Source organism: Glycine max, chromosome 9 (assembly GCF_000004515.6).
Source record: "Glycine max cultivar Williams 82 chromosome 9, Glycine_max_v4.0, whole genome shotgun sequence".
Taxonomy (NCBI): Eukaryota; Viridiplantae; Streptophyta; class Magnoliopsida; order Fabales; family Fabaceae; genus Glycine; species Glycine max.
The window spans coordinates 50088349-50115652 of NC_038245.2; the positions used below are offsets into that span (position 1 = coordinate 50088349).

General features: G+C 36.0%; 1 protein-coding gene across 15 annotated transcripts; it reads right to left on the minus strand.

The window, feature by feature from the left end:
* Positions 1–255: 255 nt before the first annotated feature.
* LOC102664796 (nucleolin 1) lies at positions 256–27304 on the minus strand. Of its 15 annotated transcripts, none has more exons than XM_014762474.3 (26): positions 27165–27304; positions 26961–26994; positions 26772–26837; positions 24551–25648; positions 24220–24406; positions 21798–22085; positions 21663–21696; positions 21369–21505; positions 21131–21244; positions 19595–19669; positions 18903–18971; positions 18633–18724; positions 18442–18559; positions 17161–17240; positions 14718–14823; positions 13600–13691; positions 13408–13525; positions 9561–9649; positions 7905–8022; positions 7657–7748; positions 7465–7582; positions 6366–6454; positions 5070–5160; positions 4857–4948; positions 3422–3681; positions 624–2787 (listed from the first exon to the last, which is right to left on the minus strand). In XM_014762474.3, exons 6-26 carry the CDS (start codon positions 21819–21821, stop codon positions 2735–2737), a joined length of 2061 nt encoding a protein of 686 aa, XP_014617960.1. In that variant the 5' UTR covers positions 21822–22085; positions 24220–24406; positions 24551–25648; positions 26772–26837; positions 26961–26994; positions 27165–27304; the 3' UTR covers positions 624–2734. The 15 variants fall into 15 exon arrangements, 13 of the variants coding, with proteins under 13 accessions (XP_014617970.1, XP_014617960.1, XP_014617964.1 ...); XM_014762478.3 differs by having other exon boundaries at positions 27070–27286; XR_001382897.3 differs by lacking the exons at positions 24220–24406; positions 24551–25648 and adding an exon at positions 3236–3334 and having other exon boundaries at positions 624–673; positions 27165–27303.

The window sequence follows — 27304 nt, forward strand, 5'->3', positions numbered from 1 at the left end:
TTTTTAACTTCTATTCAACAATTTTCTTTAATAATATTGACATGTCTTTTATAACATACAAGTAAATTGTATATCTCATCTATAGCAAGTTAGTAATACTTGTTACTAATACCACAACAAAAACCACATATTACAAATCTTTCGTAAAGAAAATACATTATATATCATATATTGTAACTTTGTAACCATTAAAAGTTTAAAATTATAGTATATTACTATTACTAATACCACAACAGAAACCACATATGACAGATCTTACAAAAAAGAAATACATTATAAATCACATTGAAACCATCAAAAGTTAAAAATTATAGTACACCAAAACATACATTACGTAAAATCCATATATAATGTTCGGTTCAATTTGATTGGGTTCAGTTTTTGGAAGATCCAAAAATTGAACCGAACTAAAAAAAAATATGCGGCTGTTTTAGTTTTTAGTTTAATCAGTTTTTAATTTATTTTTTTATATCGGATATAGGATTTACAGCAATTTAGTTCGGTTTAACACCCCCAATTTTCCAATTCCAACTGGTTACTGCAGAGACCAGGTAGCCACAAAAGCAATCCAATTGACACTGTTGCACAAATCCCAAAACTCTGCAATTAACCCACCAAAAAAATTGCAACATCTACTGCAATAGTTGTCATGAGTAAGAGTGGGTCTTCCTCCCTAAATGACAATCACGAGAAAAAATCATCAGAAAATGAAATGATATATATGACGCAATAGTTGAGGAAGTAAACAGTTATGCTAATCATGATTCTTCAAGCAGATGATTAAATCACACGTTAAAATACTTCATTTTTGTATAAGATTTACTGATATTTCCAAGGTATTAAAAATACGAGAATTGAAGATAACTATTGAAGTCACATGATAAACATGATAGCCCAAGTGTAGCTTCTAAAGCAATGAATGAGGTCACATGATACACATAAATTATAATACAATAATTTGCTGAGACAATACTAGAAGGGTAAAAATGTAGAAGAGTAATTAAGCATGGTTAAAGCAATGAATGAGGCCACAGATGATACCACATAAATTGTAAAAATAATTTGTTGAGACAATACTAGAAGGGTAAAAATGTAGAAGAGTAATTTAAGCATAGTTAAAACATGAACGACATGAGGTTGTCTGGCTCCTCAGAACCAAGAATCAATCTAGCAGCAGTGATATTTATCAGTACAACAGGAGATTCAATACAGAAATCTAAGAAATCTAAGGCGGGAGAAAACATGGGAAACCAATCAGAATTATTCACCAATCTAAATCTTGGGAAGGCTTGATTTAAATACGAGCAACTGACAGTACTGGTTGTATTCTGTTACGACATAAAAATGCTTATATACTCAACATAGCAGTCAGGTACCTACAGTAATTTGTTTTGCTCAGCAAAATTAGATATATATATATATATATATATATATATATATATATATATGAGAGTACCAGTGGTACTAAAGATACACGATGAGATTAGGTAGACAGCTGGTTCCTTTGGCCAGACTAAGAAATCTGAGAAGGAACCGAGCTAGCCACACTATAAAATATTACATATGTCCAGCAACTACTATCCTTTCCTAAGTACAAAAACCTTCTCTTAGGTTACTGGACGGTTGAAGTGCAGTACAAAATCTTTTTCCATGGATCTGAGCCATGTCCATACTAGGAATATTGCATCATCCAACAACTTGCTTCCATTGAAGGTTTCATTTAAAAAAACTATCCTATTCCTTTGCTGTCAGATGGTCCATGTTAAAGCTACCCACCAGCACTTCCATCTATTGGGTTTGATCCCACCAACATTCCCACTGCCATGCTGCAGAAAATGATGCCTCGGATTTTGCGGGAATGCGCCCAAGATGTTCACCCAAGACAAGGACTCCCACCATAAAGGTAAGGTTTTGCTGCAATCGAAGAATAAATGAGCTGCATCCTCCTCCTTATTTTTGCAAAATGGGCACATCATGTCATTTACCTCTACTTGTCTCCTTCGCAAATTTGACTTCGTTGGCAATTGGTCTCTGATTAGCCTCCATGCAAAAAATGTTGTTTTGGCTGGGATCCTAAGTTTCCATAGTTCCTCAAAAGCTCCATCCAGGTTCCCCCCCAATGATTCTCCCAAGAGCTGATCATACGCACTTTTTGTTGAGTATTGTCCACTTGGATCAGGTTTCCAAACCCAAGTATCTGCTCTATGTGGTTGGATTGTTGTCTGTGTTGTCTCCCCTAAAAATCCATCAGCCATGTCAACTTCATTATCAAATAAGGATCTCCTCCAAATATAATTCCATTCCCAGCCTGCATCTGTGTGGCTCCCCATCTGCTTGATGAATTGCTATTGTTGGCATGAAATTTGATACAGTCTAGGATATTTTGCCATTAATGGTACATCGGCGCCAGTCCAGCAGTCCTCCCAGAACCTAATCTTGTCTCCACATCCCACCCTCCATGCTATTTCATTTTTAAGGGCAGTGCTCCGTTGCTGTTGGTGAAGCACCATCATTAGGTCCTTCCACCATGGAGATTCATTGCTGCCTCTTATTCCTTCAGCCAGGGATCTCCATCCACCATATTTAGAATCCAGTATTCTAGCCCATAGTTCCCCTTGCTGCTGAAATAGGTCCCATCTCCACTTTCCAAGCAATGCTGTGTTGAATGTCTTTAGATCCTTTATGCCTAGACCCCCTTTGTCTTTTGGGAGACACACTGAGATTGAGTTAGGCCTTAAAACCAATTTCTAAGACCCATATTTATTATCATCTCCCTTAAACAACTCCCTGAAACAGATTTAAAAATAGAAAAATCCTAATGATATGCTATGACAACAGAATTCAAATAACTTAATCCTAAGGATAAACTATGATAACTTAATTCAAATAACATAATCATAAATTAAATTTGCAGATTTATGAGTTGGGTTCTATAACAGAGTTTCAATCATATCTGGAATTCCAGGCCTTAGAGAATGCTTGCAACACCATGTGAGGAAACAAAAGAAACAAAAAAAAATGGAAAGGAATTTTGAGAGAAACTAATGCTTTGTTTGGAAGGAAAGAAAGAGGCAGGGGGGGAGAGAAATAGTGTGGATCCCACACCTCCTACGCTCTACTTTAATTCAAATATCTCTCTTATATTTTCATCCTCTTTATTTCCATCTTCTCTACCAAACAGAGCATAAGTTTGGAAAAAGTAACTAATTTCAATATTCACCAATCTGAATCTTACAGGTAAGGCTTGATTTATATAGGAGCAACTGACAGGATCAGTTGTATTCTGTTACAACTGACAACAGAACGACGCAAACACAACATGAGAGTCAGGTACCTATAGTAACACAAGGAATTCAGAACGTTGATACCAACATACTCTAACACAAGGAAACAAAAAGCTAATTGTAGAAAAATGAAATACCTGTGCCTTCATCAGAAAAATGAAGAGAATGCCACCCACCACCACCACTTCGTCCCCAACCCATTCTGCTGGTATAGCCACTTCCATCCCTTCCACCAAACTGATGACCACCACCACCACCTCTACCACCACCTATACCCTGGTTTTCACGTCGAGGCTTTGCTTTTTCGACTCTCAAGTGGAAACCTCCTAACTCATTTTGATCAAGATGTAGAGCTTTCCTCACACTGACAACATCCTTGAACCCCAAGTGAGCAAACCTGTAAATTATAAAATTTGAGATAGGAATGCAATACACACTAATTCTTGCACATGTTTAAGCTTGTAGTGTTTTATAGCTTGTTATGGAAGCTTGTAGAAGCTCTTAGAAGCTGTCCCGTAATCTGTCACCATAGGCTAGGCTGTAACCCCTTCATCATGAACTTTTTTGTACTATCTATCAATTCTCTCTCTCACACACACACACACATATATATATACATCTCCCAGCAAACTAAGGCTGAGGATCCTTTTTGTGTGCATATTTTCATACTCAAACATTTCAAGTTCAACAAAGAGCTAATTATATCTGTAAAAATAAGGTAGATAAAAAAGTAAATGTAACAACAAAATAAAGAAAATAAAATAAATCTCACATTATCCATGTGGAGATTACTACATTATCTCTAGATAACTTCCACAAAGGCATGATCACAAGAGTTGTGTGAACTAAGTGAATTTATCAAGTTGAGGTAAGATATTGAGAAAATAAAATTTGCCTCTAGGCAGTCTCCTTAACAAGCAAGCAAATATACCCCTTCTTGTACCACCAGTCCGAATTCATTGATTTCAAACACCTAAGGTTCTTTGTGACAACCTTAGCATGGTGGCTCTATCTGACAATCCAGTGCTCCACTCTCGTACTAAACACATGGAGCTCAGTATCTTCTTCATTCAGGAAAAGGTTCTCAACGAAAGCCTTCTGGTCTATCATGTTCCACCTCATGATCAGTGGGGAGATGCTCTCACAAAGCCTCTGTCCTCTGTCTGGTTTAAAGCTCTCAGAGATAAGCTCAAAGTGTTCAACAAGTTTGTCCTATGTCAACTACCTTGAGCTTAAGGGGGGGGTGTTGGATATAGAGTGATTAGTGGATCTAGCCCAGTGGGCCTACACCTTGTTTTTCTAAGTGGGCCTGTGCAGGGGACAACATATCTCTGTTGATAGTCTGTTCAGATTGTTAGTTAGGAATGCTTTTAGCTGTCAAATCAGTCATAATTGACTGCAACTCTAATAGATCAACATACATATTGTATCCTTGCATTCACTCATTTGTAATAATAATTCAAAGTTACAGTTTCTCTCAATTCTCATTGTACCATGAATTCTACTACAGTACCATGTCAAAACATTCAACAGCACATTATAACCTAACTTGCAGCATAACAAGAAACATACCCCTTAACAGCACCAGAATCATGAAATGTCGGAATTGATATCCTTTGAATCTCTCCACAAGAACCAAAATGTTCTTCTAGGCTAGCTTTTATCTGAAAGAAAAAAGCAGACATTAAATAGAGTTAAACCAAACAATGATGCAATAGGAAGAGATTCATGCAATTCTGTGCAGAAAGTGGTGTAACAGATCAAAATGATAAGAGGAAAAATTACCTTTTCTGCCGGAAGGGAACTATCAAAACCCGTCACAAATACAGTTGGAGACTGATCTCTTTCACACTTCTGGAATGAGTTGCTCCAGTTGCTAAAATTGTTAACAAGGAAACAGCAAATGGAAGATGTGGGAATAAGACAAGATACAGAAATGTACCAATACAAGAGACTAATGGGTCATCTCTATGTTCTTTAAAAAATACATTTTTAATTAATAACACATGTTTAAAAGCATTTATGATGTTGATAAAAGAAAGAAAAAACAAAAAGCTAACAAGAAAAAGTTGAAAATCCCCCCAAGGGCTGCGGTTTTTTCTTGGAGACTTATTAAAGATAGGCTTCCCACTAGGAGTAACCTTCTTAGAAGAAATGTGTCCATTCAGGAAACTGAATGTCCTCTCTGTGGGAATGAGCAGGAGGAGGCTGGTCACCTGTTTTTCAACTGCAAAACGACTAGAGGCTTATGGTGGGAATCCATGAGGTGGACTCAGGTTGTAGGAGCACTTCCAGTTTCTCCAGCAACTCATTTTGTCCAATTCTGTGATGGTTTTGGTGCAGGGAGAAATCATAGCAGATGGTGTGCACGGTGGATTGCATTAACTAGTTCTATATGGCAGCATAGGAATCTATTGATTTTCCAGGGCAATCCTTTTGACTCATCCAAAGTGATGGATGATGCTTTATTCCTAGCTTGGTCCTGGTTAAAAGTTAGAGAGAAAGATTTCAACATTCCTTTTAACCATTGGTCTTCCAATATTTCGGAGTCTTTTGGTTAATCTGGGTTGGGTACCTTTATATTCTGTGGTGGGGTCCTGGTTAGCTTTTTTTTCTTTGTTTTTGGAGGGTGGCACCATAGGTGTCTTGTATTTGTTCATATTTCACCAGTACCTCTGGTACTGCTGTGTTTCTTATTAATAATATATATTTTCTGCCTTCCAAAAAAAAAATTGTTTTTGTGTTTTGTTTTTTTTTTTTTCACAAGATAACTAGTTAGGAAAAAAAGCCAGAGGAGAGTTTAACTAAAATGATTAGGAAAAAATGCTAAAAAGAAAACTATATCATAAACGTGCTTTTGTTTACTGCAAAGTGTATCCAAGCACCCAATGCAAAAGGAACATACACATTACAATGCAAATGCACAGGAAAAACAAAAATGTTCTCCTGTTCAAAATGGCTATGCTATGCTATAAGAAATTTACACTAGTGCAATTAGGCAGAAAAATTTGTCACCAGACAGCGACAGGAGGCATGCTCTTGCACAGTTCTATTATATATAGGAGTAGATATGTAGATTACCTTCTACTGTAGGTATATTCACCTTTTTCTTCAGCCAAATCAACTCCAATGGGACGTCTCAACAATTCTGTATTATGCAACTCAAGAGCCTGTGATACAAAAAACAAATTGATTGTCAGCTCAATGTCTTCCCACCGAACAGGGCTATAATAACCATAACACAAATGATGAGGCATAGAGACACAGGCACTATATATATATAAGAAAGCCTAGAAATATCAATGTCAAACCTCCATCACAAGATTCACAACTAATTGGAATGCAAAGACATAGGGTCAAATGATGCATTTAGCCAATAGCACATAGTGAGATGAGGCTTGGCAATTTTGTATTAGGCACAGACAAAGGCTCGGCAATGTTGTGTTAGGCTTTACAAGAAATGACCAGGTTAACAAGCAGTATAGAATTTGCAACCTGTGAGCTGGTTAGAACAATATACCATTGCATGAGTTAAAAAAGTTTAGATGAACTTATTTCACAACACTTTTGGTGATTAGTTCCTGATTTTAAGGTGATTGATTCCTGATTTGCAGCAATAGACAGAATCCTCTGATTCTGTTTTCCTTGTAACAGCTAGGAGCAGATTCTTTTATTAATTTTAGAGATCTCCCCTACATTCTTTCTGTGATTAGTCCGTCAACATTTAAGATGAGATTATGTCCCCCGGTTTCTGGGCATAAATTAATGTACAGCTGTTGACCTAATTCCCTACCTATACAGTTGCCTTGTAATCAAACATCAAGTTGTGAAATACAATCCTTTTCTACAACTTGTTAGTTCCACATTATCAAAATGCATTATATAACAAAACTGTTTGCAACTCATTTTCTAGAAAGATTTTTAATAAGATCATTGTAATTGTATAGAAAAACCCAAGTCCCACATTGACTAGAGATAAGGCCAAGATAGAGTATATAAGTGAGGGGCAACCCTCACCCTATGAGCTAGCTTTTGGGGTTGAGTTAGGCTCAAACCCACATTTTAAGAGTAATCAACTAACTTGAATCCTTTGCTATTAGAGGTAGCATACAACTATCTTTCAAATGCTTTTGGCAATTCTAACATTTGCAAACTACATAAAGTCACAAAAGTAACTTACTTTTTTTGCAGCTTCTGCTGTTGCAAACTCAACTTGTCCAAAGCCATTTAACCTCCCATCAGGATTCCTATGTAGATGAACATCAACAATTTTTCCACATTCTTTGAAAAGATTTTCCCTGAAAAATTTTGAAATTATAAAAAAATGTAATGAAAATAATCAACAAGTAATTGCATGAACAATAATACATACATATCAGCCCGTTCCACTCTGTATGACAAGTTTTTGACATATATTGTCTTTGATGGAGCATTTTGTTCTTTCAAAGTAGCTACTCTTTTAGACTGCAAAATTCCAGGAAATAACATAGAATATTGATCAATTACAACTTTCTTTTCAATGTAGGAAGCACCAACCATCTCCACATCCCTAACCATTCCACACAAGACGACTATATACTCCAATAATTCATATAAGCAAATGCATAACGAAATGCTTACACTTTCCCAAGAACTATTGGAGGCTTTTCCCTCAACCTCTTCCTCACAGTACTCTGAACTCTCTGTACTTTTGATGGGCTTAGTCTGTTCACTCTGGTGGAATGACTTGCTCCAGTTGCTAAAAATATTAACAAGGAAACAGAAATGAGAATATATTGGCACAGGGGACAATATAGAAAAAAAAAAAAAAAAACTCTGTACTCCATTGCCCAGAGGCTCTTCGCTATGCGAAGGTATGGGGGAGGGATATTGTACGCAGCCTTACCCTTGCATATGCAAAGAGGCTGTTTCCGGATTCGAACCCATGACCAACAAGTCACCAAGGCACAACTTTACCGCTGCACCAGGGGACAATATAGAAATGAACCAAAATAAGTAGAGGGTATTAGAGTATTGTACAGAGAGTTGCAGTATTCAACTGCACTCTCAGTTAAGTGAGTTAGTTAGGTGTTAGTTTTCGGTTCTGAGTTAGTTAGTTGTTAACAACTGTCATAACTATCTAAGCCTATATATACTGAGTTATAACACAAAGTTCAGTTGCCAATAATATTTTCTCTTCTCTTTTCTATAGTTTTACTTTTCTCTCCATAGATTCTGTTAGAGTTCTGTTAGAGGGACTAAAAAGAATGATTTTTAAGTGTAAGGACTAAAAAGTAAGGTTAGAACAAATATAGGGACTGAATGAGTAATTTTTCCTGATTAAAAAAATGTTTAAAACTATAATAATTAGATAAGTTTTCCGGAAAAAAATGTTTTAGTCTATTTCATATAAGCTAGAAAATGCAGTTTATGAGCACTCATACTAAAAAAACAAGGGTGTGTACATTAGCAAACCCCACAAGCATTTGCTAACATACACATCCTTGTTTTTTAGTATGAGTGTGTTAGCCAGCTACATCATTGCGTATTCTCAGATATTTTTTAGTTATAGTTTGCTAACGCACTCATACTAAAAATAAGGGTGTATGTTGGTAAATCCTATATAATATATATGTATATATATGCAGAGTGAGATTATTCACTCAAGCACCATTATGAAAATGCATTAATCTTAAGTTGGTATCAGAGCAGGTCCAATCCCACTCAGCCTATCACCATCCGGTGTTCTTCACCTCTTGTCCATTGCTTCCGCTGTTGGCAAATGCCGTCAATCAGTCCATGTCTCCAACATGATTAGAGAATGTAATTTGCATGACACAAATTAATAAAATCAGCGCCGTTTCAACTATATTTATGCTCCAGCTAGAGGGGAAGTGTTAAGAGCTATTATAATAAAAGCAATTAGGATTCTGTTTTGAGTATATGGGCTCGGCTCACATGTTCTTATGCACTACTCCTTTCACCTAGTTATATAAATATGAGGATCACTATATATTGAAGGGTGTCCAATTACAGTTTTCTCACATGTCTCTTTCTCTCTACTCATTCTCTCTTCGATCTATGCAAAGCTTACCCAAGAACCCTAAACAAAAGAGTACATAATTAAAATTTAAATAATAAAATAAAATAAAAATTGAATGGGAAAAATAAAAATATCCTCCAATTCCAAATGAACATGTTTCGTAAGAAATGTACACTAGTGCTAGTAAGTGGAATTTAATTAACAAACAGACCAGAGGCAAGCAATTGCACAGTTTCATTATATATGTACATTACCTTCTATTGGAGGTATATTCACCCTTTCCTTTAGCTATAAAAACTCCAACACGACGTCCCAGATATACTGTATTATTCAATTCAAGAGCCTGTGATTACAAAAGAAAATTGATTTTCAGCTAAATGTCTTTGCATAGAACAAGGGTTCAACAAACATAGCCCACAGATCATGATGAGGCATTGACAGGGCAATATATATATATATATATATATATATATATATATATATATATATATATATATATATATATGTGGGGTTTGCTAATATACACTCAACCATTTTTCAGTTGGAGTGCATTAGCAATGTACACCAAAATAATTGGACAGAAAACCCAATCAAGTTTCTATTTTAGTAAAATCATTTATATACAAGATAGTGGCTAAGATCTTGGCTAATACACTGAAGCAGGTCATGCATCTCATCATAGATGAAAGGCAATCCGCATTTATAAAGGGAAGACATATGCTACATAGTGTGCTGATAGCAAATGAGGTGGTTGAAGAAGCTCGAAGGAGTCAAAAGCCATGCATGGTATTCAAGGTTGATTACGAGAAGGCTTACGATTCAGTTTCATGAGACTTTTTGATCTACATGTTGAGGAGGATGGGTTTTTGTTCAAAATGGATACAGTGGATTGAAGGGTGTCTAAAATCCGCATCTATCTCAATCTTGGTAAATGGGAGCCCCTCATCTGAGTTCCTCCCTCATAAAGGACTTAGACAAGGGGACCCATTAGCACCTCTACTTTTTAATATTGTAGCTGAGGCACTAAATGGGCTGATGTCACAAGCTATGGGGAAAAACCTATTTCGGGGATTCCCAGTAGGCTTGAACAAGGTGAAAATCAGCATTCTACAATATGCGGATGACACAATTTTCTTTGGAGAGGCATCTATGGAGAATGTCAGAGTTATCAAAGCGATTTTGAGGACTTTTGAACTCATATCAGGTCTCAAAATTAATTTTGCAAAGAGCAGCTTTGGAGCTTTTGGCATGCTGGAAGAGTGGAAGTCTGAGGCAGCACATTACCTCAACTGTAGTCTGTTGTCCGTTCCTTTTATGTACCTTGGTATTCCTATTGGAGCAAATCCAAGAAAGTGTCAGACATGGGACCCTGTTATCAGTAAATGTGAGAAAAAACTAGCGAAATGGAGGCAAAGACTCCTATCTTTCAGGGGGAGAGTGACTCTCATACAGTCTGTCTTAACATCCATTCCTATTTATTTCTTTTTTTTTTTCAGGGTTCCCAAAAAGGTGGTGGACAAGCTGGTGCGTTTACAGAGGAGATTCCTATGGGGTGGAGGTGATGACCAAAACAAAATAGCCTGGATCAAATGGGAGACAGTGTGCCTTCCAAAGGAGAATGAGGGACTCGGAATCAAGGACATACCCACATTCGACTTGGCACTACTCGCAAAATGGAAATGGAACTTGTTCCAGCATCAAGGGGAATTGTGGGCCAGGGTGTTAGAGTCCAAATATGGTGGCTGGAGATAGTTGAATGAAGCATCTCGAGACAACATCAAATCCATATGGTGGAGGGACCTTGAATTTGAAATAGTGTTGTTGAACTAAGTTTAAATGGAAGGAGTTTAAATGGAGGGACCTTGAATCCGAACGCAGTGAAGAGAAGTGCCCTAATTCGTTCAGATCTGGAAGGAGTTTAAATGGAGAAATCTGAAACCAAAAACAGTGCTCCAATTTGCATTTCCTTCGAATAAATTCAATCCCCCAATTAACCACAACAAAATCCAAAACCAGAAAAAGTGCCCCAATTCGTTTAGATCTGGAGGGAGTTTAAGCGTCGTACCGTATTGAGCACGACCAAGAGCATGTTGAGATGTGGCAACAGCTCGAGGAGTGTGTGGCGAGGAAGCCCAAGCCGAAGGGTGGCGACAGCAGCGGCACCATGAGGAGTGTGTACTCCACACCCATGAAGAAGAGAAGCCCCAATGCGAACAAGCACAACCACCTGATGCCCACCTATGGACTAAAGTTCCACGGAGAGAATGCAGTATCCCCTGAAAAATCTTATTATTCCTTGTTTTCCAAATCGAAGCAGAGGAAAAGTGTTTGATCTGACAGTGGAAACTAACTCTTTTTTAAGGTTTTAAAATTTAAATTGAATTTTGAATTTTGACGGTCAAAAGCTGCCAAAAATTGCAAATTCCTTATTCCCGGTTTGGAACGTCTGTGTAGAGGGACTAAAAAAGTTTTTTTTGAATTTCAGGGACTAAAAAAGCAAATTTAACTTTGGAGGACCAGAAACAAAAATGGCCTATCTTTGAGGGACTAAAAACATATTTAAGCCATCTAATAATTGATCCATCCTGCCAAATGCCATCTACGAGGATGTACTCGAGAGTGGAAGGCTCGGAAAGGCAAGTGGAATTGATTTGGCAATCCAGTGAGGAGTTGAGAAGATCCAATTCTGACCAATGACCATGATTCATCATCTTAAAACCATGGGGAAGAATGTAGACGAAATTCAAAAGAACATTGATGAAATGAAAAGGAAAGTTGATAGTTTGATTAGTTATGCGCTTTGTTAAAGGAATGGATGAAGCAAAACACTTTGAAGATTGGTGATTTTGACACAGGAAGTCCTAGCCATTCAAGAATTCTTGAAACATCCTCAAGAACATATGGATGCAAATTCCACTGACGATGGAGTTGAATATACTGAAACACTCAAACCAGTAGTACAGAGGACTGAATTGCCCAATTTTGATGGAAGTGATCCAATTGGTTGCTCAGGCAGAAGAGTATATCAATATTCAAAACGCAAGATCAGAGAAGGAGGTGCCTCTGGCCTGTGTGTATGGAGACACTGCTATGCATTGGTTTCAGTATTTGAAAAAGAGACTGCTTAAGATGTGAATTGGGAAACACTGACTGCAGAATTGCTCAAGATATTTTCCAGAAGTGGAGCAGGAATCCTTACGTCCAACTTCCCACTATCCATCAAACAATATAGGTTGGAGATTATGTGCAGCAGTTTGAAATGTTGCTTGCACAATTATTAGAAATTCTGGAAGAAGCTTTGGGATATTTTATGAATGGGTTAAGCAATGTTATCATAAGGTAAAAACACAACCCGTAAAATGTTCAAAGGGCAATCTGCCTTGCATGATCCATAGAGGATGAGTTGTTTGGAGAAACTCTCGGTGATGTTCCAAAACAGCCAACAAAAACTGCTCCAATATATGCAAATCATTCATTTGTACCCAGTTACTGAATACCCAAAACCATGAGTGTCAAATCAGGTTGTGGATTCTGGGTATAACCCAGTTCAATCATATTCAAGTTGGGCCATTGAACATCACTCTACCCACATTTTAGAACCATTGGCTTCGACTGGAAATTCAAATGCTAATTCTAGCAACAGCAGGGCAATAGGATCTTTACAATCGAAGGTTGAACACATTTTTACAAAAAAACAGATTAGGAGGAATTTCTCCTTTTTCTCACAGCCATGCACATCCCATCCACAACATCACGATATTCACACATCAACCAGATATTTATATATGCACATTTACGATGCCAACCCAACATTAGATTCCAAAGACAAGGCTATACACAAACGTGAACTAATACCACGCCTGTCAAAAATGCAGGTTTAGCAATATCAACAAAAATAAAACCTCAACCACAAATAATTACAGGGTAGCAATTTGCTTTAGTTATTAAATTCAATAAATTTCATTGAAAATATGATGAATGAGAAAAATATTTCAATAAACCAATTTGTTAAAACTTTACAAGTGAAATACAAGTATCTTTGAAATGATTTTGGCAGTTCTAAAATGATTTGCACAGGCCACACAAGATGATATAGCTTACTTTTTGTGCAGCTTCTGTGGTTGCAAACTCAACATGTCCATAGCCTTTAAACCGCCTGTTATGATCTGTATGTAGGCGGATACTAACAATTTCTCCACAATTTTTGAAAAGATATTCCCTGAACAATATCGAAATTAGAAAAACAGTACAGAAAATAATCAAAAACCACCAGCACAAAAAAATAATACATACATATCATCCTGCTCCATACTGTATGCCAAGTTTTTAGCATATATTGTCTTTGATGCAGCACTTGGTTCTTTGCAAGTAGCAATTAGTTTTGGCTGTGACATTCCAGGAAACAACATATTATATGACAGATTTGATGGTTTACATTGCAGGGAGAGGGAATACTGTTCAGTTATAGCTTTCTTTCTGATGGAGGCTGCATCAATCATCTCCATATCCTTAACCTCTTTCACTCAAGTCAACTACTCCCTTTTTATAAGAACCAAATTAGAGGATTGGTTTTGTCCTTTTTATAAGAACTAATCTAGAATGTCTGCTACATTAATTATTTCTTCACTATAAGAGTAATGCATATTCATTAGTCTTATATTTACAAAAATATCCTTAATTATTAGTCATTTGAGTTCAATAAATAGTAGGTGGGGTGCAATATGTCTTGGGCTCTTTGGGAGTCTAACTTTGCCTTGTATAGACTATAGAGAGAATTTTTAAACTTTACTTCGCTTCTTCACATACATTGCCAGTAAAAATTAAAGCAATAAATCTATTTCTGATTAAAGAGATTGACAGAATTGAAGTCAATAAAATTATTTGAAAAAAAGAATAAGAGTATGTCTTGTTAATGTTAAGGGTATTTATTTAAAGAACATGTAAACTTAGGACAAATTTAATGTTACTACCTAAATTAACTAATTTTCTTAATCCTTGTGAATTAGTTAATTGGGTAAGGACTGAAGGGAGTATATACTTCAAAGTTAAGTTGAAATTATGATATTTTAGGAATGCAGGGAGAGAATACAAAAAAAAGATACTAATGAATAATATTTACTTGCGTATTGTGTTGTATTATAATTTATAATAAGATAAGGTGATGATAAAACCTAAAACACTCACCCCTATTTATACTAATAATCCTAACGAAATAAGGAAACAAATCATACAATATTAATCATGGAAGCTATGAAATTATATAAACTAATCCTAAGAGATAATTTCTAAGATACTCTACAACATTCTACGATATAATATTGATGTTACAAGGTATTCAAACAAGTCAGCAGCCCTAGGTATATGCATAATGAAATGTTTACACTCTTCAGACAAGTTCAGGAGGTTTTTACCTCAGTTTCTTGTTCACAGTCCCCTGAAATCTCTGAACCTTTCACAGGCTGAGTTCCTTCACTCCTTTGAAATGAGTGACTCGAGTTGCTAGAAATAACATGGAAACTGCAAAGAGATGTGGGCATAAGGCAACATATTCAAAAGAGCCAAAATAAGAGATTATAGGCTCATTTGTTTGCGTTTTAAAAATAATGTACTTTTAAGGGTTAATTATGTTTTTAGTCCCTAAACTTTCTCAAAATTATGTTTTTAGTCTCTGAACAAAAGTTTGACTAGTCAAAGTCCCTAATCTTTCCTTTTGTTACTAGTTGTGGTCCTTGCAGTTAACTTTCACCATTAAATGATGACATGGTGTTAATTTTATTAATATTCTATTACGTTTTGTGACAGCTTGTTTTCTGGTGGTTTAAAACCGCCAAAAATTGGCACACTCTAGTCACTAATACCCAAATCCCTCCCACTCACGACCCACAAGCCCAAACCCGACCCTCTTCGATTTTGTTTCTCCAAACTCCCAAACTTCGAACCCTAAACAGCAATCGCTGAACCAGATCCGCACTCCCTGGATTCTACCTTTGCAAAATTTCTTAAACCTCACGGCCTCCATGGATTCCACTGACCTGTGATGCAAAACGCAGCTGCAACGAGCATTGAAACCCGAAGGCCATCAGATCCACCCCAACGCATCTGTCACCTCCAATCCAGGTCACTGATGGTGTAATCCATACAAAAAAAGTGATGAATGTTTCAGAACACATCGAGAGGGATGACGGCACTATGCGATTGCAATGGTTCTGGTGGTGCTAGCAAACGTGCATGAGAGAGGGGTTCAAATCTGACATGGTGATTTGTGTGTTAATGGTTACGAATTCTGGTTCGATGGTTTCGATGGTGGTCCATCGAGATCTCACAAAGAGCCAATTTTGTTTCATTGAAAATTTTCTCCACGCAGCTTTTTAACTCGTCAGTAGAACAAGCAAAAGTACTTCGAGTCTTTATCTCTATCATTGAATTTCCCTTTCATTTAATTAATCTTTGAAAGTAAATGAAAGAGAAAATTTTCATTATAACTGGAAAACTTTTCACAAACTTTGTCAGCATACATAGGAATAGGAATCTTTCATTTTGAATCACTCAAAATCTTCATAACCAATTTATCTTTCATTTTCCTTTGTTAGCATATCATAGGAACTTTTCACAAAATGTTAATCTTCGTAATTGGATTGTGTTATGGAACCAAGAATTGCAGCTTAAGGAATGAAGGAATTTCTTGTACCTCGGAATTTTTCAGCCCTTAGCAATCCAACCAATTGGGTCTTCCCCCACAAATGCTGGCAGCTCCCCCTTACCCCAAATTTGCGCTTCCTCCATCTCTAACACCAGTTCTCCCTCAAAGATCCAGCAAGTTGGACCAATTGTTAGGAACCAAGAATTGAAATGAGAAAGAAAAGAGAATTTTATTGACTGGTAAAAAAAGAACAGAAATAGGAGAGAAAACTCTCCTCCAATGGTTCCCCCTTCACAAAGGATTTCTCCTTTCAAAAAGAGCTAATGCTCAATTTACAATGACAAAAAAAACTCTCTTTCTCCTATCCTTCTTCTCTTATATATATCTAATCAACCCCTCTAACTAACTAACTAACTAACTCATTAATAGTCTAACCATCTTAACTAACTTTCCCTTCTCTTTTTATCCTAACAAATTGGAAAAAATTTTAATGTGTGCATGAATTAGAATTTGTTGATTCATTGTGTTGTGATTTGCAATTTGAAGGTTATGGAAGTGGAAGTGGCTCTCACTTGCTGAAGAAGAGAGAAGCAACTTTTGGCAGTATTTAAACTGCCAAAAAATGGTTTCTATTCATTAAAGACTATTATGAAGCATTATCTGGCGGTTTAGAACTGCCAAAAAATGAGCCTCCACAAAACGTAAAAAAATATTAAAAACATTAATGTCACATCATCATTTAATGGTGAAAATTAACGTCAAGGAACAAAATTGGCACCAGAAGGAAAAATTAGAAACTTTGACAGGTCAAACTTTTGTTCAGGAACTAAAAACAGAATTCTAAAAAAGTTCAGGGACTAAATACATAATTAATCCTATTTTTAATAATAAAATATGTTTTGAAAATTATAATAGTTAGACAAGCTTATGACAAAATAAAACTGTTTTAATGTTTTTCTCATGCAATAGAAAAAGTAATTTATGAAACATTTAAAAAAATGTCAAGAGAGTGCCTTGTTTTTTTAAGCTTATCCAAGTAACAAAAAGTATATTCATAACTAGACACGACAATCCTTGCAAATGCATGGGAACAAAAAAAAGTGTTCTTCAATTCAACTTGAGAATGTTTTTGTAATGTTATTGGGTGGGAAATTTGTCAACAGACAGTAAAAAGAAGGATGCTCTTGAACAGTTTTATTAGACCTGTAAATTACCTTCTATGCTTATTCTTTTGTGGAGCTATAACAACTCTGATTCGACATCTTAACAATTCTGTATTATTTAACTGAAGAGCCTGTGATTACAGAAGCAATAATTAATTCTCAGGTAAATGACTTCACTCAGAACAGGGGTTCAATATAAAAGCAAAGATTTTTTTTTTTCAGCAAAAGTAGATATATATATATATATATATATATGAATATATGAAGTACCAGAGGTACTCAGTACAATATAAAAGCAAAGATGATGACAAGGCATAGCAACACATGCCATACAAACTATATATGTATGTGTATGTATGTATGTATGTATGTATGTATTTGTGAATCTAAATATATATACACACATAAGTATGTATCGACTTACGTGTGTGTGTGTGTGTGTGTGTAATATACACCCAACCATACACATATATATCGAGACTGCTGTGTAGTCTGTATTGGGAACCATTCCACTGGTTTTTAGTGTAATCATGGTACCTCAGGTACTTGGATTCATTTCATATATATACATATACTTATCTTTTGCTGAACAAAAAAAAACATATATATATATATATATATATATATATATGTATGTATGTATGTATGTATGTAAGAAACCCTGGAAATATCAATGTCAACCCTCCATAATAAGGAAACCATGTTGAAAAGGAAAACAAAGGGACAGATTTGGTGAATACCATGTATCTAAAATACACGGCGGTGACTTTATTATATAGTCTCAAAATAATACATACAATTGATCATAGGAGATTTTGTGCCTACAAATTATATACTGTTTCCGTTATAAAATAAATACATAATATTTAAAATTGATTCTCAACAGGTACAATACAGTTTTACAAAACCGATCAGGAGGCACTTCCTTTCCACTGCATAGTCATGCACCTCCCATCTACAATACAATGATATTCACACATGAACCAAACATACGCACAATTATAATGCCAATCCAACATTAGATTTCAATGACAAGGCTATATATATATATATATATATATACATACCAGTACCACACCTGAAAAAATTGCAAGTTAGCAATATCAACAACAATAAAGCCTCAACCACAGCTAAGTACAGGGTGGCAATTTGCCTCAGGAATCAAATTCATTGAAAGCACTAGGAATGAGAAAAATATTTCAATAAATCAAATTATTAAAATTTTATCCTTGATAAGTAAATGGAACTGTTGCTTGCAAAGGTACAACTATCCATGAAAAGCCTTTGGCAGTTCTAAAATTATTTACACAAACATAAGGTCACAAAGCTTACGTTTTGTGCTGCTTCTGCTGTTGCAAACTCAACATGTCCAAAGCCTCTAAACCTCCCTTCAGCATCCGTATGTAGACGAACATCAACAATTTCTCCACACTCTTTGAAAAGATTTTCCCTGAATAATTTTGAAATTAGAAAAATAGAACAGAAAATAATCAACAAGCACCTGCATGAAAAATAATACATACAAATCAGCTCGTTCCACACTGTATGACAAGTTTCTAGTAACTATTGTCTTCGATCCAGCATTTCGTTCATTTGGTGTAGCTAGCATTTTAGGCTGCAAAATTTCAGGAAATAACATGTTATATGACTGATTTGATATTGTTCAATTACAGAAGCAGTACCAACCATCTCCACGTCCCTAACATCTTTCACACAAGTCAACTATATATTCCAATAACTCATAACAATGGAACTTTTAGCAGATCTAAGGAAATTCATTATGAAATGATTACATTTTCTTGAGGAGCTTTAGGGTCTTTTTCCTCAATTCCTTTCTCACTGTTCTCTGAACTTTTTACAGGCTGCAATAAAAAGAAAGGTGATAAGATATTTAACTTTCAAAATAAACAATTTTTTTTTTGGTCAGCAAAGATAAATATATATATATATATATATATATATATATATATAAGAAATGAAGCCAAGTACCAGGGGTACCATGGTTACAATAAGATCCAGTGAAATGGTTCCCAAAGACAGACTAGACAGCAGTCTCGATGGGAACCAAATTGGAAAGCATATTTATACAGCTGCCAATACAGTATGACTTCTACCCTTGTCTAAAAACAAAAGCCTCTCCAAGGTTAGATGACCACTGATTGTAATGAGTTACAAAATCTTTCTCATAGTTTCTGAGCCATGTCCAAAGTAAGAATATGTACAATGTCCAAGATTGTCACATTTGTAACCATATGTGGCTTTTCAATAACATCAGAGCCATTGTCATCACTTTCATTGTGATCATCTGAACTATTACTGAAAGAATCATTTTCAACATTTTTTAAATCATATTGTTGAGCATTTGATGCAGCATCCATCTTCAGAACAGAATAAGATTGAAAAGCAATTAAAAGATATAAAGAAATAACAAAACACCATTACATATATAGCAGGTAAAAGTTGGTCCAGTGAGCAATTTATATACCAAAACTTGCATCTTCTCTAGTGTTTCTTCATTACATTCTTCAGAATGATTACCCTCATCAATATCCATATTACCCTGAAATTGACACGTGATATAAACTTTGTCAAACTCAACATAATCAGTTTGTCTTCCAGATATAGCAAAACAAGGCACCAAATAGACCATTTGTCATCCTGTAAAGAATCACTGCCAACGACCTAGTCTTGGTGAAGCCATTTTTTTTTATCAGCAAAGATAAGTTAGTATATATATATATAAGTACCACGGGTACTGAGAATACAAATTTTTGAAGTTCAGCAGACATATGGTTTCCTAATACAAGCTTGAAAAGTCGAATTAGCTAACCATAAGCTGCTCATATTGTAAGCTATAGGCTACCCAGGTCCTATGTATGCTTCCCTCCCTAGAATTACAAAATACCTCTCTCAAATTACTCGACCATTGATTAAAATGCATTACAAAACCCTTTTCCATATTCCTAAACCATGACCAACACAAGAAGATTGCATCATCCAACACTGATGGAGGATGCTCTATTTTATTGCTGGACCTGGCTTAAAAATCTGGAGAAAGGATTTGATATCCCGTTTCACTCATGGTCCAGTAACATTAGGGATAGTTTTGTCTTGAGGGGGGATAGTTTCTATAATACAAGTTAGGCTGGATGGGTACCTAGCGGTTAGCCAGATCTTTGGTGTCCTAATTCAACTTGGTTAGCATGTATTAGGTCACCACAGTTCTGCACCCTGCAAATGCTAGGATGTATATACAACAGTACTGCTTGTACTATTTTTAATATTCTATATAATATATATATACTTTTGCTGATAAAAAAAAATTGAGAAAACTATCCCATTCCTATCCTACCAAATAAACCAGGTTAATGCTATCCACCAACACTGCCATATTTGTTAAGTCTCTATTTCAATAATTGGATCATACATGAGTACCATACAAACTCAATTACATCTATTATTCTTTCTAACTGAATTACAAATTCTTAGAATTTGGTCAAAGGGCTTAACTCAACCCCACAAAACCAGCTTGTAAGGACAACCCAAACTTTATAAGCTCTATTTAAGCAAAATATCTCTAGACCACCTTTGAAGATGCAATTAAGGCAGCCTCTAAAGAGGCTGCAACTAAGGCTGACACGGGGTGACCACAATTAAGGCAGTTTTCCAACACAAATAAACAGAGTAATTCATTTTCCAAGCATTAATCAATGCTCCTTTATTCATATATTATAGTAAAATAACCAACCAATGACATAGAAATCAATCACTCAGTGTTTGTGATGCCTTCATCAAAGCTTCTGTAAGAATCAAGACCATTGTTATACTCTAGAGAGATTTGACTTTGATTAAAATTTCTTCTATCTAGCATTAGATCGATCCTCTTAGGATTTTGGTGCTCAAAAACAATAACAAGAAATCATAGCCACACACCCAAAGCATTCCAACCATCAAAAAAGCAACTTCTATCAATTTAAAAGTGTTCAATAGTTGCATCTTTGTGAGAAATTCATTTACTCACTTTACCCTCCTCAGAACCATCAGCCAATGACTCCAAAGAACCGGAACAGTTAGCACTATCAGGTTTGCCTTTCTTCTCCTGTTTACTGAGGGAGTCTTTTTTAGCTTCAGGATTCTAGCCCAAAACAAAAATAAAACACAAACAGGGAAAATAAAAAACATCATTATACCTATACTGGCACAAAATTAAAGTCTATTATGGATCAAATAAAATTCTAATACCCATGTCAAATAAATACCTTATCTGGTTCAAAATCTTCAAAGGAATCATCTGAAACAATTTCATCCATAATCCTTTGCTCCTCTGCAACCTCATGTCTCTTATGCTTCTTTGCATTGACTTGCTGCTCATCTTCATTCTCACCCTCTCTCTTCCCTGCATAAATTTTAACAATTTGAAAATGAAAAACAACTAAACAGTAGATAAACTAAGCCCAAAGAAGAATCTACAAAATGGAATCAAAATAATATTAGAAAGTGTGTAAATGTAAATTACAGATGAGCAAACACTGAACACTGAAACAAAACAATACCAATTCGGGGAGGTGGCACAGCAGTAGCACCAGCCTACAAAACAATGAAAACAAGTATTGTTTAGTAATCACGATCTTCGAAGAGAAAGAATTCACCAAAAAATAAACAAATTGACAGTCATGAGCGAAACAGACTTTGGGATCTGATTTATTGCCCATCGGGAATTTTATGTTGGAGATCAAAAATGACAGGAACAGAACGATAAGAGCCCCTTTCAGGGACTGGGTTGGCTACTAGGGTCTTGGCCTCCTGGACAAAACAAACAATGCACTCCAATGCTACACGGATAAGAGATGCTTTTATAGGTTGTACTGGCTATTGGGCTCTTGGCCTCTAGGACAAAACAAGCAACACACTCCAATGCTACACAGTGCATGTCGTTCTCCAATTGGCTGAGCTGGCAAATTGCAAATTGGAAAATACTACACACATTAAAAGATTTAAACATTAGAATTGGTTTAATTTAAAAACACTTTTATAAATTGAAATAAACTTAATTGAATTTAAGTTTTAATTTCATTTGAATTGATAACATTGTCCTTATTTATTCATTCATTAGATTATTATAACTACAAATATAAAAGTTGAAGTATTAAAACACATTTTAATTATAAACAGCAGTTATAACTGCCATGATAATTTAGTGGTTTCATTTCAATATTTAAGTTTGATTAGGCAAATTCAAGCAGTCAGAGCCGTTGTACCATAAACTACCATTAAGAGTAAAATTTTGTTATTAGCTAACTACAGTGTTGTTCACACTAGCACATAATTTTTCCCTAGTTTTGTTTTCCCCAAATCTGAAATTTCTCTAACTTGAGTGATTTGTTCTATCACTCCCTCTTTTCGCAGTCTGAGTCACCATCATTTTTCAACATTGTTCAGTCTCATTGGCATATAATTTCATTTGCTCTCATTGTCACTGTTAGAATAATGTGTGGAATATAGTAAGTAGCACCCATTAACTCTTTCCCTACGAAACTTACAGTCTATCAATAAAAGATTTAGAGGAGTAAGAGAATTGTATTGAGGAATTCAACCCAACTGAAAACAGTTTACAATTCTGTTTATATAACAGTTACAGTTATGTAACTGTCAACTAACCTGAGTTAGTTAGTGACAGCTGTAACACAGTTGTCCTAACTAACAACTAACAGCAGTCTAACTACTAACTATAGTTAGACTTACTGACTTAGCTAAAAAGAAAATACAGTATCAAGTAAGTATACTCCAATAATCAAGAGTCTATATATAGAAGTTCTCCACAACCAAAGTATTGTACAATCAATCAATTTCCCTTAAGCAATTCTACCCTATCTCTCTCTCCCTTTCTCTATATATAGATGTTCTCCACAACCCATCCTCCGGGATGTGTGACTTATTCTGTTCTGTCACAATTTTGCTACTAAGTTTTTAAAACATGGAACTGTTTTGATTTCCAGCAGCTTTATTCTCTCTACTCTCTTGCTCTTGTTCAAATAGTCAAGCCTGCATAATTTCACTGTTAGATAACCAATTAGGTTACACTAAATCAGTTAACTAGTTAATTAGTTAGTTAGTTAGTTAGGCTAGTTAGTCAAAAAATAAGACATGTTGCCTATAAATAAGAGTGGAGGTTTAAGAGAAAGGACATGTTATCATTTGTGAGAGGAAATTAGGGCCTCTTGGCATTGGGATGTGCAGACCCTCAAAGTTTTGCAGCGTATGTTGTATTCTGTAAACTGGGGAGTTCTTCCCAATTCTTTCTAGTAAAGATACCAACTTACCAAGTTTCAGCCAAACATTCATCTATCTTTTTAAGTGAGCTTCAATTATCAGTGACTTTTTTGGCAACTTCACAAAATTCTCCAGCAACATCAATCTCCGGGTGTTTAAATTTTCCAGTTGTGTTGATCACCAGCTGCTGCCGCATTTTCAGCTGCATTAATCTCCATCTGCTGCCTCTCAGCTGTGTTAATCTCCAGTTGATACCCCACACTCAGCTAAAGCACACTCTAGCTGTTGCCAGAGCATTCAATTCTCCTTTTCTGGTCTCAAATGCAGCCCAATGTTGCCTTTCCAAACGAGTCTAGTGGATCCCATATTATTCTCTTCTAAAAATGTAGTGACAAGCTAAAGCATCGTAGGTTTTGACTTGAGGGGGAGTGTTAAAATAACATGCAGTTCATGTGTCACGTGTTAAACGCATGTCAAATGCATGAAGCTTTCATAAAAATTAGTATTTAGGAAGTATCACCCATCTTCTCTTTCACTAGGAAAATAGTTCCCACTCAATCTATTAAGAGTCTTATATAGAGATGCTCTGCATAACCTAAGTATGGTACGATGAATCAATTTAACTAAAAGTATTCAACCCTATCTCTCTCTCCCTCTGTGTCACCCTTTTCTCTCCCTACAAACTAAACAGTCATGATTGGAGGTAAGAAAACTAAATGTTGCTAAAATCTAGGTTTAACCCAATGTCTCTATGACTGCATAACTATATATTGCTCTTTGATACATTTTCAGCAAAAGTAGATTAGATCAAATCAGAGACCCTGTTGCTGAAAGACTCACAAGACAAACTAGACAATTTTGAAATACTTGGCACCATTTTTTGTAGCTTGGCAAGGCTAGGATGACCCCACTGAGCATGGATGAAAAGAAGAGAATCCACCACAAATCCAGCATGAGCAAAGGTGTTAAGTTGATAAAGCCCATGTAACTCACATCCGGTGCCAATCGTCCAACCCGAACTTAAGTCCTACAATAAAATAGAATCTTTGGTGAAGGAGACAATACAGTCAAGAGAATATGTTAAACGACTGATAGATAACAAATTAAACGGAGAAACAGGAACATAGAAGACCTTATCAACTGAAAAAAAAGGGAAGGGGATTGACAATACCAATGCCCTGAGACTGTGTTTGTGACCCAATATCCGTTGTGTCTGCAATAGAAGCAGTGAAACTAGAATCCTGACGCTCCTCATACCACTTAAGGAAGTCAACAAGCATGGCTCAAGGTGTCAATAGATTGTAGGTGCCAGGGTGAGTGCAAAGGAAGATGCTTGAGCAGCTTGGGCAACATGGGTTGTCCTAGGTGGTCGAACATGAAGGGCAAAACAGATGTCAATGGTGGGGCCAAGCTTGTGGCAATGATCGCATTTGGGATGATATTTTCCTAGTTTGCGGCATTAACCATGATCTCTACTTAGAGAGACCAAGGCAGATGAGTCAACATATGGTGGAGGCACATCCACATCAACAAATGGTTTGGCCAGTACAAGCAGCAATGTGGACCATGCAGAATTGATGGTGGGAATATTTGGAGAGCCCAAAATATGATCCGGAACCAATGAATACTCAGTAAGTGGTCCATACAAAGCTAATAACATGAAGAAGGATTGTAGTTGTTCAAGTTCCTCGTCAGGAGTGGAAGTCAAGGGCAAGAGTTCATTAAAATCAAACAGAAGGCCATTGACTTTGCCTAAATAGTCAACCATTGTACCATCAAATTGTCTAGCAGCAATGACACTCGTGAGGTTTTGGCAAATCCCATATAAGCATTGAGAGTCCTTGGTGTAAAGACTCTTTACCTCATCCCACGCAGCTTGACAAGTGTCATGAGCACGGAATATCTGTTTCAGAGAAGGACTAAGAGTGGATTTGAGGATGTTACAAACTTAGCATCAATCTTTTGGGATAGAATCAGCAATAGAATCAAGCTTTTGGGATAATCTTGACCGCGAAGCCAAAGTTTGATGTCGTAAGCCAAAGAGTCACAGTTGTTGCCATCTAGTTTGTCAATGTGGAGAGAGACAGCAGCGTAGTTGCAGAAATAGAAGGGTCACCCTTTGGAGGTTGTGAACCAGCCATGGGTCAACCATGAAAAAGAGATCAAGCTAAAATGCCCGAGGGAGAACACGGTAGTTCTGATAGTGAGAACTAACATGCGCTGGAGATGTGTCCACCAGAAAAGGAGAGCACGCCAGAAAAAAAAATGGCTGTCACCAGGGGAAAAAAAGCCTCTGAAATATTAGGCTCTAGATACAATGTTTGTTTAGTGAAAAAGGATTTTTTTTATTAATAAAGAGAATACAAGGATTATACATTTAAAACACACAAATGGGCTTTGGGCATATAGACCCAATACCTACATATCTAACAAGGTTTAATCCTTTGACTAGAAATACATGCTCTTGGGATAAGATCTTCGAGTCATAAGGATTGCAGTTTGTAGGAATAACAACTTGCTTGTAAAACTCTTATGTGCCTTAAGGTATAAGTTAACTAGAATATTAATTTCCCTAAGGATTCCCTCCAGATGCATATTTGAATCCAAAGCCTACTGCCAGCCTCTAGAACATATCTTCCATAATCACTTCTCTGACATTGTCAGTAAGATAAGGAGATTAATTAGGGAGAAACAAAGAAGGAAGGATTGATTAGGAAAATTAGAAAGTGGAAACCCTTGAGGAGAATTCTTTCATCTATTCTTATAGTTGTCCAATAAAATTATTCATTTCCTTTGTTTATATCAATTTTCCATTTCTCTTTCCAAGGTTCCTAACAGCTTCTGTTATTGTCATTTCTGTTACACTTTTTTTATGTGTGCAATAGCAGCAACCAGGTTTGAACCTGGGACCTTGTGCAAACCACCCCAACCCTCCACTACTAGACAGACCCTATCGGGTTAACTAGGTAGTTAGAGATTGCATTTCTAACTGGTAAGTGTAAACAGCTTCTATATATACCCGAACCTGTTTACAGGTTCAAAATAACTTACAATAACATTTTGGAGATCACTCATTTTCTCTGCGCAAACATAGATGCAATTGATCAACAAACAATCTGGTATTCGTTAGAAAACGCACGTATTGTTTAACAAGTACTCGTTAAAAAAAAAAACATTAATGTGCATAAGCATGTAAGTTGTTACATCTAAATGTGTCAAGTTTTTTTGGTTAATCAATTGTAGAAAAAAGAAAGAAAAAAAGTTTATACTTCTTTAGCTATGCAAATATCATAAAGCAGCATATCCTGGCACGAAATAATTAATTGTAATTGAAGCTTCTATCATACATAAATGAAATTGAAGTTTCTTAAGTCATGCAAATTTCATAATACCTTATTCTTAATCTCTTCATCAACAGCATCTCTCTCGTCTGATCTTTGCACTCAATTGCTTCTCATCTTCATAAATTTTATTTTTAAAAAAATAAAAAATAAAAACTTTAAAGCAACTAAACAACAATAAACTAAGCCGAAACAAGTAGATGCAACGAAAGTGGAAATGTGAACAAGACAAAACGGTACCGTTTTGTTCAAGTGGAAATGCAGCAGTACGGACCTACAAAACAAAAGCAAAACGTGTTCAGTGGAGTCAGGGGTGTGTCAAAGAGAAAGAATTCACAGCAAAACATACATAAAAGGTTTTCTGATCTGATTTATTGTCCATTTTGGTTTTGAAATTTAACTGAGAAATGAAAACATTGAAGACGATAAGATTAAGAGAACCACTTTGGTTGAGTTAGATCGTTAGGGTTTTGGTCTTCTGAAGAACGAGACAGGACAGAGCGACGCACGCAAATGCTACACCGTCGTTTCTTTCTCCGGTTGAGTCAACTTGTTGCAAATTGCGAAGGGGAAAATATTTTTAT